This window comes from Seriola aureovittata, chromosome 18 (assembly GCF_021018895.1).
Source record: "Seriola aureovittata isolate HTS-2021-v1 ecotype China chromosome 18, ASM2101889v1, whole genome shotgun sequence".
Taxonomy (NCBI): Eukaryota; Metazoa; Chordata; class Actinopteri; order Carangiformes; family Carangidae; genus Seriola; species Seriola aureovittata.
The window spans coordinates 10,654,707-10,668,904 of record NC_079381.1 but is presented as its reverse complement, the minus strand read 5'-3'; the positions used below and the strand labels follow the sequence as shown (position 1 = coordinate 10,668,904).

The following is a 14,198-nucleotide window of genomic DNA, read 5'->3' as shown; positions in this document are numbered from 1 at the left end:
GATTCTTTTTTCTTACCTTATTCCCGCCTACAGCAGCAAGAATGATGTGCAATTTCCATCATTGTAAACTATAAAGACTTCTTCTGGTGGGAGACTCAGTGGTTTATTGGATACACCGCAGGGGGTCTACACCATTGAGATAAAGGGTGAAACATCTATTATGACTTATATTAAAACAGAAGATGAAAACATTTTCTTGTTTTGATTCTCTTTGTTAGTATTTGTCTTAATTTATGTTGAAATCAATGTATGTTTTTTAGAAATAAACATAATTGTAGTCCCTAACTTTCAAGGTAGTTTTGTAGATTTGATAGATATAATAACACTCCCCTGAAACCCATTCTTTTTCTGTTTTTATTGTAGTAGAAAATACTACAATATACAATATTTGTTTTGCCCAGTCATGAAGCATGAACATGAGCTGGAAGTCAGTGGAAAGCAGCGAGGGTCCACTGAGCTGTTTTGATTCCTATGGCCTCACTTGCCAAGGTACTGTGTGCCTTATGACCCTGATATCAGGTAAAGCTGAACACGAACAAGCTCATCAGCATGGATCAGAGGAAGACACTGGTGTGTGTTGCGCCGCTTCACTATATCATGTCTAGAGAAGGGCATTTCAGCAGAAGAGGGCTGGACTTGCCACAACAAAATGGGCAATCTGTTAGATTGGCTGTGATTTATATTACAGATTGTAACCCATTTGCAGAGAGGAAGCGTTGTTGTCTTTGCGTTTAAGGATGGTGGCCAAGTAGCAGCCTTTCTCATTGAGGGATATGAGCGAGTTATTCTTATTCTAACCACATTTTGCGTGTTTGATTTTCCAGCAGCATGGGCTGCCAGTATCTGATACTGACGCTCTCTTGAATGTCACAACAGAGACACTTTTCAAAGCAGTCCCTGGTCAGCATGACAAGATCCTGCCAGATGATCTTGTAACTTTGATGAAAAATTTAAAAAGTGAACATAAACAAAAGTACGAGTTCTCGCTGTGATAGATCTATGGGCAGGGTTAGAGTTTTCAAGCAACTTTTTAAGTTGCAACTTTTTGTCTGTGCCACTCTGCTACAAGAATCTACTTAGAAATCAGTTAGGGCTAGTAATAACTAATGATTAGTTTTATGCCTGATTTTTGAAAAAAGAAAATTGTCCTCTGCTTAACCGGGGGAGTTTGAGATAATTTACCGCTTTTGAAGAGAGACCTGGCCACAACGGTTACGATAAGCCTGCGGACTGTTTTCTTAATGAATCAATGATTTGTTTTGGGGGTGTAAATTGTCACAAAGTAGGGAATAAAAACAATCATGTCTTCAAAATGCTTTAAGTATCATGGAAGACTAAGCAAATCAGCATATATTAAATAAAAAATAAAGCTGGAAAAAGTGAATTGTTGCCACTTAAGCTTTAAAAGGGACTTGAATTAAGCCATTAAAAACTCATGCTGTGATATCAGTTCTCTCTAACATACAACATATATAGTTTGTAGTAGTCAAACGAACGGCCTGGTTTAGGTTGGAGTAACGTGAGCGTACAGGCACCGTGGTGGAAATGAAGGACTTCACCCTCAACGTTTGAGTGAAACACTGAGGCAGGATGAAGATACCTCCCAATCAAACAGTGTTTTATTTTGAGTTTCCTTTGAAAAGAGGGTAGAGGAGGGAGAGGAGGGGTGCCGCATACTGTTCCCAAGCCAGACGGGTGGGCAGGGGAGTATGCTACCGAGGTCAGCGTCACAATGTGCGGTACTACTTCAGTGGATAATTAAACCCTTTGAGAGATCTGCCTCTTCTCTTCTCTCTGATATGCATGTATGGTACACAGAAACGCACCAAATCAGCTCCTCAATACAACACAGGCTCGCAACACCGTTCTTTTCCTCTTGACGCACACACTCACAATTAAAAACAAACAGTTTATTTTTCTCAGTTCTCTCATGACATTTTTTTTTATTTTTTGTCTTGCTTCTGCTTTGGCATAATACAATGGGGACGTGTTGAAGGGCAGATATTAAATCTTATGTTGCTACAGTCTTTACATATATTATATTTACCTGCTGGATTAATACTAGTGGTTTTGCATTTTTCAGATGAACAATGAATCCTGTGTTGCATTTCCCAAAGCGTTCAGTAAGGTTTTGTATTAATTACCTAAGCTCTCTGAAAGCCAATGAAAATCAACTTACAGAGATTTGAGACTTGCTTGAGACAGGAAATCGCTGATGGTGAACATGTCGTCAGCTTTATAGTTTGTCAAAGTTATGTTATTGGCAAGTGGTAATGAAGCTGCAAACAGTGGCTTCTTGTTACAGTGGCTTTCAAACCACAACACCTTTTTAATGCAAGGAATGACCAAAATTTATACTGTTTTTCCACAACATAGGCTGCTGCATATGCAACGCAAAGCCATTATTTTAACATTAGTCTGTAGCTATGCACCAGTATCTTACACCCTCCAAGCGATAAGAAGAATGAACAGCAACTTCAGTATAAAATGAATCCGTGCTGCTGTCGTCTTGAATTTTGGCTCCTCATATCAGACGAGGAAGTATAGATGTCAGGTTATAAGATGATGAAAAACAAGCACAGACTGGTAGAGTTTATTTTTTCTGTGTTTTCTCAACTCTTTTTACAGCTACTGTTCTAACATTTTTATATATTCTGCTGCTTGTCTCTGGAAACACAACTTGTATTTGTAGTCATTCACCCTGAACATTAAAATTAGGGCTAGAATGATGCATAAATACATAGATATGCACAGAATATGTCGCACTGTTTACGATCATCCTCTGTTTATAAACTGGCGTTCTCTGCCCATCGGGTTTGCCAAATCAGCTGTAGCAGTAATTTATGGTATTCTGGCCTTTTCTGCATCAATTAAACTCATTTTAGACACTTGGTTTCCTTATAGAAATATGCACACAGTCAATGAAAATCATGACTTTTAGCCAATGTCACAAAAATGCATAATGGGCCACAGGAGTGCATACACCTAAAAACAGAATACAGGGAAACATGCTCTCTACCTGCAGTATGGTAAATGAAGTTACCCAAATACCTGCTAATTGTTGCTGATTGTTTCTAAGGTACTGATTTGTGATGTAAAGAAAAACTTTTAATTTCTGGCATACCATTCAATTAAAAAAAGAAAAGAAAAAAAAAGCCCATTTTGCTGAAGGGAATTCAGGAACTTCTTCCTTGACTACTATGCACAAACCACTTCTACACCAGCGCAACACTGTGTTCATTCTGTTTACCCGCCCAAGTATCACTACAAAGCTACCCGTGAAGCAGAAGGCAACAAAGATGAATTGGAAAAAGTAAAATAAAAGCATCTGCTCCAAACACAAGCCCCACTAACCTTGATAACCTGTTCATCTGTTGACTTGCACTCCACCGACTCCGTCACATCAGAGACCGCGCCGTCTGTTCCTACGGTGACCACCTTCACTGGCATGGCGACCGTGCGGCCATTGAGGACGGCCGTGTTCAGGATCTCGGTGTCCTGCAAAGGGAAACCAAAAAACCTCAAATCAATATGTCTGTGACGATAGAGTTACTGTTGGGACTAGAAACTTACCAATTCTGACTTTTTAAGCCCTGCCAGTATTGCTATTTATATGTTTACATCTTTTTTGTAATTAATTAATAATTATATTTCAACCAATATTCTTTTTTTTAACATGATCACATAAAATACACAATCAAGGATCCCTTAAATTCGGTCGTCAAAGAATATTGACCGAGACACGAACCAAATGGAAGATTTCACGGTTGAAAAACATCAACTACAAATACCCCCATTTATACCTTTGGCATTTCTGCGCTGCAATTTATTGGCAGACATGCTTTATTTGCCAATATTGGGGATGAACAATTAATAAAAATATTTTCAAAATCGCAACATGGCCAAGTGTAATAACCAAATTGCGGGAGCTGGAATTTTTTGATAAAGTTAAAATGAGTCACAGCACACCATACATGAAACGTTGTGGTGCTACAGAGATGCTACATATACATATTTTCCAGATGTAAGAGAACATGCTTATTTGGTACGGACCACAGATAAATCACATCATCATCCATCACATTGTTGGATTTTCTTTCAGTGAAAATGAAATGCAAATTGATCATTTCTACTAAAGTCATGACTCGTATCCAAAACACAATATCTGTCAAAACAATTGTAACATGCTTCTTCTGCAATTTCTTTTTTTTTTTTCTGCAAATCTTTTTGCCCTCGAGCTAAGGCCACAAATGATGAATATTTTTAATTGTCATTATGTTTTTTGATTAATTCATCATTTTATTAAGTAGAAAATTGGGAAAAATGTCTCTCACAAGCTTATTCATTTAGATAGATAGAGATTTTTCTCACTACACACTCAGCTGTAGATTGTAAGTTTCTCTGGTCTAAAATCTCAGTGTTGGTCTTCACTGTTTTCTAACTTCATGTAGCTTAAACCGTTCCTCCTTTGTTTCAGTCACAATATGGCGTTACTCTTCACCACTGTTGCTGTCACTGCAGTCAGCTACACCTGGTTAGGATTCCTTCAGTGTCAATTCATTCAGGAGGTTTTTACAGGGAGCTGAATTATCCACAGGGGTGTCCTCTTCTCCAAAACAAACAGACCAGGTGATTAAATTGGGTAGAAACACTGAATAAAGCGGCTTCGCATTAAAAATAGGCCTGGAGGGGATACGATACGAGCCGAGCTGCCGCTAACGTCTGCTCAGCTTATGAACTTATGATCCAGGTGTTCTGAAGGTTTTTACCAGGGTCCGAATTACCCGCAGAGGTCTCCTCCGCTCCAAAACAAATGGACCCAGTGATTAAATCCAGTAAAATCACAGAATAAAGCAGTTTCATGTTAAAAATCAGTGTTTCTCTGTTTGCGCAGCTTGTTTTTCTGATTAATAAAAATTCAGACGTCCAATGACTAAAATCCTTCATCTGGTTAAAATATGCACTTAAAAATTGACTAACATGTAAAAAGTGTAATTTAAAAATGTGGCTGAAAATAAGATAAAAAGTAAATTTCCATTGCTAATGGCAAACAACCACAACGTTGACGTGCGCATAGGGGATATGTTGCTATTGACGCGTGACAAAATGAAACAGACTATTACTGTGATTTTTAAAATGATAGATATGTCTTTTGTTTGAAAATTCAAATTTCAAATGCTCATGGCTAAGTTATGGAGGAGCTTGCGGAGATAATGTGTATAGTGATATTTCTCAGTGTCACAAGTGAAAACAAGTCACACAGTTAACTTGAATGTCTCAATAGTTCAACAAGGTTTCATCAAACAGCCACTAATGCCCTTCACAGTCACCTGATCTCGACCCAACTGCACGGCTATTTTGTAATACCGTGTTAGACAGCTCTCTCCACCGCCATCACCAAAACTGGGGATACTGTGACGGCTGGCTTTGGCACCCTGTCTTCAAAGCTCAGTCCAACGGTCAGAAATCTGGGAGTGACCTTTGACAGTCATCTGAGGTTTGACAAACAAATTAACAATGTTGTCAGGACTAGCTTTTTCCAGTTGCGTCTCCTGGCCAAAGTTAAAATGTTTTTAAGCCGTCACGACCTTGAGAAAGCCATCCATGCACTAATAAGCTCAAGGTTAGACTACTGCAATGCGCTTTATGTCGGTGTCTCCCAGTCTTCTCTCGGTCGCCTTCAACTTGTGCAAAACGCTGCTGCCCGTCTTTTAACCAACACTAACAGACGGGTGCACATCACTCCTGTTCTTAACTCTCTTCACTGGCTGCCTGTCCGTTATAGAATCGATTTTAAACTTTTATTGTTTGTTTTTAAAGTTCTCAACGGCCTTGCCCCATCGTATTTATCTGATCTTTTAACTGTCCGAAATCCTGGTAGACCTCTGAGGTCAACAATTCAACTTTTGCTGGAAGTGCCCAGATCCAAATACAAACACTGGGGTGACCGAGCCTTTTCTGTTGCTGCCCCTAGGCTCTGGAATAAGCTCCCCACCGAGCTCCGTCTTATTCCTGACCTGGGCCGCTTCAAAGCTAGCTTAAAAACCCACCTATTTAGGATGGCCTTCAATACCTAGTAGTATGACGACACTTTTTACAATCTTTTCTTAATCAATTTTGTTGTATTTTATTGCTCTTATTGTTCTTTTATTATTATTTTTTTAAATTGTTTTCCATTTATTTATCTCTGCACTTATTATCTGTTGTAAAGCACTTTGGTACACCGAAAGGATTGTTGTAAAGGGCTTTATAAATAAAGTACATTTACATTTACATTTACCAAAACACCAAATGAGAGAATATCTTTGGAGTGTTGTTCAGAGACTCAGAGAATCTATGACAAGGAAGCAATGAAGCTGTTTTTGGAGGCTGAGGGTGGAACAACACCTTACTAAGACACTTTATGTTGGTTTTCCCATTAATTTGACACCCATCTTTGTGTAGCAGTGCACCCCGAGCTCTGTAAACAGACTTTGATGTGCAGTGGAGTTCCCCTTTAATGAATGCTTTACACTGAAGTAGGATCACACTACAGTTATTTTAGTCTTTATATAGCGATTTCCCAGAACTCATTTGAAGCGGGAGGGGAGAAGGAAAAAAAAAAAAAACTTTGACAATGATACTTTATGTCAAATTGCAGGCATTGAAGAGATATCAGAAGATCCATTTGAGAGTGGAATGCCTTAAAGAGGAGCAGGAAGAAGATAATGAGATCAATTAAGACAACGCCTGGTAATCCTTGAGCTCTCAGTGTGTTGGTTGTACAGAGGATTTGCTATAACGGTGGATCCTGTTCATCACAGCTTAGTTTCAATAAAACGCTACTAAGAGGCCTAAACCTTTTTGAAAGGCAAAGGAAAACTGGTCTCCAGACAGCTCTTTGTTCATCAAAACCGATGCCACCGTTTGCTTTGTTTCTTCACACTCATGCTCCTTTTGAGAAAAAAAACAAAAAAAAAACAAGATACAATTTAAAGTTTAACTTCAAATAAAGGAATTCAAAGGCTGTTAATAAGAGGTCTTCTCTGCTTTGTTGCTTTCTCTCTTGCACATCTGAAAGCTCTCTCTGACATATGTTTGGAAGTTATTTCACCCAGATTGTCAATAGATTTCTTTTTTCTTTACCCCTATCTACTGAAGGTGACTATTTTTAGTACAGAGCTTTGGTGTCTCATTTTCTTTACAGCAAATATATGCAAAATAATGCCAACAACAGTTTCACCACAGGCTGGTGTGACTTATTGAAAATACCAAACTTATTTAACCACCACCTTTTTTTTTCTTTAAAAAAAAAGATTAGAAAAAGAGTGAGACTGAAAGAGTGAAAGGGAATAGGACTGTGTCCTTTCTTACTCAAGGCAAAATCTTATAGAGAAGACTCAAAGAAACCCGAGTCATGCTCCGACACAGGTAATGTTATTAACTATCCACCGTGGCTTTCATACAGACAACAGTTCGGGCTCTTTTTAAAATAAACAATACCATCCAATCTTAGCTTTTCACTGACGTATCCAGGGAAATGTTACCTCACCTTGAACGCGCCGGTGATTCCAAGCTTTTCTTTCACATTTCCCATATTTTAAATGTGTGAATGACTTTCAGTGTTTATCGCAGAGCTTTCTCTCAGCATCTGTGAATTTGTTTGGTCTGCCACTAGGGAAACAAAATCCGCTCCTGAACATTAGGTTGTGGCAGGGGAGAAATGAGGTATTCTTTTGCTCTGGCAACACTGAGCTAGTTAGTGCTATTCTGTACATAGTCGAGGCAAAGTCATTAGGCCTCTAATACATTTCAGGTTTCGTAATGATATCTTGCGAGCTTGTGGGTGTGTGCTAGATGTGTTTCACATAATGCGTATGTTGGGAGTTTGGGGAAAGAAAGAAAAATGAATGGAAGACACAATGCCATACAGTCCCTCCCTCTCTCGACTTGAACTGGAGAGTGAATCACATTTCCCACGGACTAATATGCAAATGACATTTACGTACACTGGCGTGCCATAAAGCCAACGCACGCCATCTGAGACCCTCACATCAACCCTCAGCCTCGTTCCTCGGTGAACAATGAACGTCGTTGCTCGTAATTATATGATAAGACAGAATGTACAGTCTCTGGTGGCAAATAAAGCACCTGTAAAAAGTGGTGTGTTCTGTACTTCTGCATGTGATGGCAAGAGTCTGTTGACTTAATGAGCCATTAACACTGGAATTTCATTATGGAAAGGGAGGTCTTAATGAGCTCCAGAAACATCTATTATGGAGAGTGTTTGTGCCACAAAGATCTGAATATTGAGTGAGCTCGGATATAATACACGCGATTACAAACACACTGAGTGAAATAAAGTGAAATTTAATGAGACGGCTCGAGTCACGCGTGAGGTCCAAGAGGCTGAATCTTTTTTCCCATGAAATTCCCCCACCTGTCACCGAGCACCAAGCGGTTGCCTAACACTTTCCTGGGCTCATGACATACGGGAATGCACGTCTTAATCATGTGGCCAATTTTTACACAACAGCAGATGAAACATTTGCGTCTCTGAGTGGTTGTTTTTACTAGCATATACACACACACATGCTACACGTTCATACCAGCCACACACATACACACACATGTATACGCATGCAGATATATTAACTTTGACACAAGCACAAACACACCCTTGCTTGCTTGGCTTAAAAAGAAAAAGAGGCATGGCTCCCTCCTCACGCAGCAGCTTATCTTAACAACCTCTCATTGCAGTGCAGACAGCAGAGCAAGAAAATAGAAGAAAGACGGCGAGCGAAAGAAGAATCGATAAAAGGCCATTACGCTTCTGTGCAGCCGCGGTACAAGGGTGGAGTGTGTGGGGGCTGATATGGTTGTGGATGAATGATGTGTAAGGTAGCAGACAACCTCCACAAGCATTGCTTAAAGAATAGTTACTGTATGTGAGCGTCCGCAAGCTCAAGGACAAAATCTGCTTTTGGTACACAACACTGTGCCAGTCTATTCTGGTGGCCGTGGAGAATGTTTGTTTGAAAGCGCGTTTTTTGGATTTGTCTCCCATTCGGAGCATTAGAGCATTGTGATCCTGAAAACAAATTGTTGGACGGCCACCTATGCCATCATAAATCCACTCTGTTAAATTATAGTTAAACTGTGGTGAAGCACTGTGGGTTGAAGGAGTCCTTGGCCTGGATTCATCCATTTGAAAACACAAGCCAAAGGTGGGAAAAATAATCCCAGATGACTCATCGGGCGATATCAACTTTTTAAAAAAAAAAAATGCTTAAGGCTCCAGGTTTTTTAGTCATATTAGTGTCTCAGTACACTGCTGCAGCTTCATTGTTCCTTCCATGTGTCCTTATGACAATTTTTTGATTTTTTACTTCCCATATGAGATAATTTTTTGTGACAATCCATTGGCGTTGTAATGCATCCTCGATCCTCACATAGGTCTAACACATTGGGTGTACGCAGACAATTAACTCAGATTCACATCTACGAGCCTACATTTGTTCTGTGGGTGGTTTAACACCTGACCTGTTTGGTCCGGTTTAAACAAACTCTGGTACTTCGTCGAAGGTCTTGGTCTGCTTCCAAACAGAATCCGGTGAGGTTTGTTTGTTGGTGGATTGAGAGCAAATTGACCAACCACAGGACTGTGTGAGAGTCGAAAGATGATTTCAGTTGACTTCGAAAGCTAAACTGCTTCTCTGAAAGCTTCTCTTTAATCCACCTGCTAAGTTACACGTTAAGAAAGCAATCTCCTGATCTGCATAAGCGACATTTAGAATTAGAATAATTTTCCCTACACAGTCAGTGGAGAAGAAGTGGCTGTAAAACATGAATACAGTTTCCTGAATGTGGCAAGCCACCCAAAAAAACAAATTCATTCAAATTTGGAAAAGTCTAGAAAAGTCATGTGATTAAATTATTTTAACCCCCTCATGTGTTTTAGAAGCCAACAGCAAGTCAGCTGGCTCGGCCAGTGGAAGACTTGGAAGCACAAGCTCTCAGCCGGCTTGACTGGAGAAGGACTGTAGCGCACATGGGCCCAAGAACGTGGAAGTAGAGTTTGGCGATTTCTACCAAATTGGAAAATGACGATGTCCACAGTGAAACATTTTGATGGAATTTGACAAAAATTATTTTTATGTTTGCGTCTACTGGGGCTGTAAGTAGTGTAATTAAATAAACTGTAGCTTATTATGAATAAACCCATCCTTCATTTTTTGCGCTCTCTGGCAGACTCTCCTTAAGATACATTTTCATCAGTTCTACAGTTCAACTTGATCTTCAGGGAAATCCCCGCAAATAAGTAATGAATAAGAGATAAGTAATAAATATATTATATTGAATATATAATATTGACTACATCCTTGGTGTTACCATTTTAGAGTGAAGATTTTTTCTAATAATTCAGAGGAGTTAAATCAGAGTTGTGTTGAGCGTGAGCCCACCTACTTTCCAAGCGTAGTGACCACACAGTAAGCCGCCTGTAATATTACAGCACAGATGCCTCCGTGTTTGTCTGCATGCCGCTATTTATGACATGTAAGGTTCAGTCTCAGTCAGACTCATAATTTCCTTGTGTGCTCTTTTGACAGCAGAGGAGATACAGGTACAGTAAAACGCTGCGTGACATGCTTTCAGTCACCGGAATTGGATTTCCCCACGTGGGTCAATGTAGCAATCGTGGCGCAAGATGACATCACCAACGTTGTCCAATCAGTGAGCCACCTGTCAGTCCGAATGACTCGCTCACAGCTTAAAGCTCTTTTTTTCTTTTGTTAAATGAAAAGCCAGCGTGAAAGCCGGTGTGGGTGGAATATAGCTACAAACTCCACACTTCAAGGCTTTAGCCGGCTGGTAGATTTAAACTCATGACCTTGCAGAGGTATGAGCGCCAACCGCCGCACCACTGTGCTTCCCCTGTGCTATTGTCAACAGTGGCTTTCTCTGGCATGAAGACATCACCTGTGATTGTGGCACAATGTACAAAATGTGTTGTGCCAGAGGGGTTACGGCGAGGAGGACTAACGGCTATTGATATGTACTTATTCAAAAGGACGGGAGGAAGGGAAAGAGACAACGGAGGTATGTTTAGCTTAGATCATGGCCGCTACGGCCGCTTAACACCGGTCAGCGATGTATTATTCATTGACTGAACGGATGCCTCTGACCCACGTTGAACCGCAGCTCAACTAAACACAAAATCGGCTGAGATTGACAATAAGCTTAGTCCTGTACTGTTTTGGCCTACAGCGCTTGAGAAAAAGGATTTACAGTATATTGCAACTGCAGCACTCTCAGCTATTCAGTTCCTATCAATTATCAATAAAGAGAATCTGTTCCCTGCAGCACCTATACACCCTGCCACTCGCAGACATCCGAACCTCTCGTGGCGAATAGCGGGAGATAAAAGGAAAGCAAGGGCAGGGGAATCGACACCTACAACAGTTTTGTTTATTCCGTTTATTTATTTATTTTTCACATCTTTTTTCAAAAGCAGTGATACAACAGCAGGAGAGAGCCGTGTTCATAGAATGTAATCTCTTTATGGTTATGGCTCGGGGAAAAAAGAAAAAAAAAGGCACAGGAGTTATTCTGCACTGCGATGTTCAAGTCGGAGCAAGGTGCTGATAACTGAAATGACAGGGGATGTGATAGAACGGGCAAAAAGATGGAGAATTACTTTTTTTCTTCCCACCAGTGAGGAAGATGTCTTTTCGGGTGCAGCTGTTGAAACTTTTTTTTTTTTTTTTTTTTTTTTTTAAATTACCAGCTCTTGGAGATAGGGGAGGTGCGCCGAGATGAATAAAAACAAAATACCTTATTTACTGAATCATTTACCAAGATCATTTTGTGTCACCTACGCTGCACCTCCTCAATCTAAAAATAAGTCTTCTGAGTATAAAACAAGCTGAATAATCAACTCCCGTGTCTCCACTTGGCCAAGCAGCTACAATTGCAGTATTCTGCCATGACCAGGAGTAAGAAATACCACTATTGATTATTAAATCAGGACCTGCAGTGATTTATACTCTCCTCATTAATTAGATATTGATTTATTACATAACCTGTTGGCCTGACAATCTGTTGGATTTTGTTATCGTGTACCGTGAGCTCTAAATACTTTTAGTGAGATTAAATATTAAGCCTCTGTTGTTTTTTCACCCCCTCATACTTTCTCACTCTTTAACATTAGGAGAGGAAAAGCCGAAGTCAGCAGTGGTAAATTGGCCATCTCTGATGAAAGCTTGCCCACAGTTTAAGGACCCCTCTCCTGTCTCTGGAGGTCATTTGATTAGGAATAAACCCGAGAGCTGCTCTCTGCTCGACCCTGGCTGGCCAAGGAAAAGATTCTCGAGCCAGACTGACAGAATGGGGGAAAGGGCGAGAGAAGGCAAGGCAGTGAAAAATGAACAAACACACAACAACAAATTACAGAATGTGCAGGCTTAGCTTCAAAGTAAAGCCTGACTGACATACATAGAAGCTGCATCCTGGGTCCTGGGAGAGGGAAGAGAAAGATGTTGGGTGGCAGGAGTGAAGTAACGTTTGTGTGCACGACTGCTGAACAGAGGACATGCATGCTACAAATATGTGTGTTGTTCATCCAGGGAGTGTTGCAGTTACAAGATGCCGTGACTCCTACTCCGGCCACAGAGCAACTGCAGTGGAGCAAATGGCGGCCATCTAAATTGTTCGAAGGAATCTTGGCCTCAGTTTTTTTTAAGCAAGGTGGGGGGTGGGGGGGTTCTCATTGCTAATGTATGTAGGCTAGAGTCCAACCGATACACTGGATTGTGGTTATTCAGCCTGTAGCCTATCCACACATTTTCTTTCTATCTGGAGTCACAGGGGTTACGTGCGGACATGGTCCTTACTTTATCATCTACATATCTTAACCTAGTCTGTTCAAATAAGTTTATGTATTCACCCGAAGGAGAGCAGGGTAGACGTGCGGGGATTTCCTGGCTCCTGACACACATTAAAGCGGTTATAATATAATTTTTTTAAATTTTATTTTAGAATAACAATGAATGTGCCACATTAAACAAATGATTATATTTAATGTGAAAAGAGTCACTCGTACTGATGAACTCACAAACAGTTATCACCTGACTCTGCAGTTCCTCTCTGCATTATGGAGCTCTTTGTTTTCCTTCCATTGTTTTGCCTTTTCAACCCACGACTGCACCGATTTGGTTCACAGACGAGATTAGCGACCAGCTTGTTAGCAGCAACAGAGTCAGATATTTCTTTCACAAATTAATGGAGACCACAAATAGAGCTAAAATGAAAGTGGCCAGAAACATGGCTCCAAATTAAAGCTAATGCTTGCTGTGTATTTGCTGGATATGCAAGTAAAGAACCACATCAGCACATGCAGGTTCATCATCAGAATATTAATATGGAGCTATTTTTATGATCAGTTGATTGGTTTTTGGCCCTAATATCAATACAGACGCATAAATTGTTTTAGAAGAAATTGCGGTGCAGAAATGGCAAATATGTCTTTGAGGAAATTTTAGAAACAATAATCATCACACAGTTTTTTTATCAAAACATTTGATTTGCATATTTTAAACAAATATTTGTGGTATCGGCTTCAAAGCCCAGGCAACTGCGAGGGAAAAGACAAAGAAAAACCACAACAAAAAACACAGCATTCTAGAGCTAAATAAAACAAACAAGTGTTGGTGAGTTGAGCAGAGTTTCCCTGTTCTGATCTCTCTCTGTCTGTGTTTCTGTCTCCCTCTCAGACTTTCAGAACAGGATGATCAAGACAGGGAATGAGAAACAAGCCTGGTGAATAAGGCTAAATCCAGCGGGGGTTAGAAACGGAGAATTAATGCTGTCAAAATGCACAGGAGAAACATGGAGCAGTAAATTACAGGCTCACACATATATATACACAGACACACACACACAGGAGGACTTAATTAAGCTGTTAGGGGCATTGTGGCTGCATGCAGATGCTGCCTTGAGGACACTTAGCATGCCAATGGAAAACCTCACTGCACAGCCTATTAGTGCTCTGCCAGGCCATTTCCAAATACAGTTCCTGACAGTGTGACAGTGTGACTGATGGCAGCCTGCTACAATACAGCTGGCTGGTCCTGATGCAGCGATAGCACTGTGTGTAAATTACAGACATGAGGACCGCTTTCTTTTTTTATCTGTTTCTCTTGCCTGCAGTGGACACAGCT

The 14,198-nt window shown here is 40.3% G+C and overlaps 1 protein-coding gene across 1 annotated transcript in view; it reads right to left on the bottom strand.

Annotated features, from left to right (window-relative positions):
• si:dkey-112m2.1 (transmembrane protein 132C) overlaps positions 1-14,198 on the bottom strand; it is a 138,286-nt gene that overhangs the window by 17,432 nt on the left and 106,656 nt on the right. The window contains exon 6 of the mRNA XM_056403458.1: positions 3,355-3,498. Coding sequence (XP_056259433.1) covers positions 3,355-3,498 — 144 coding nt within the window. The remainder of the gene's footprint in view (positions 1-3,354; positions 3,499-14,198) is intronic.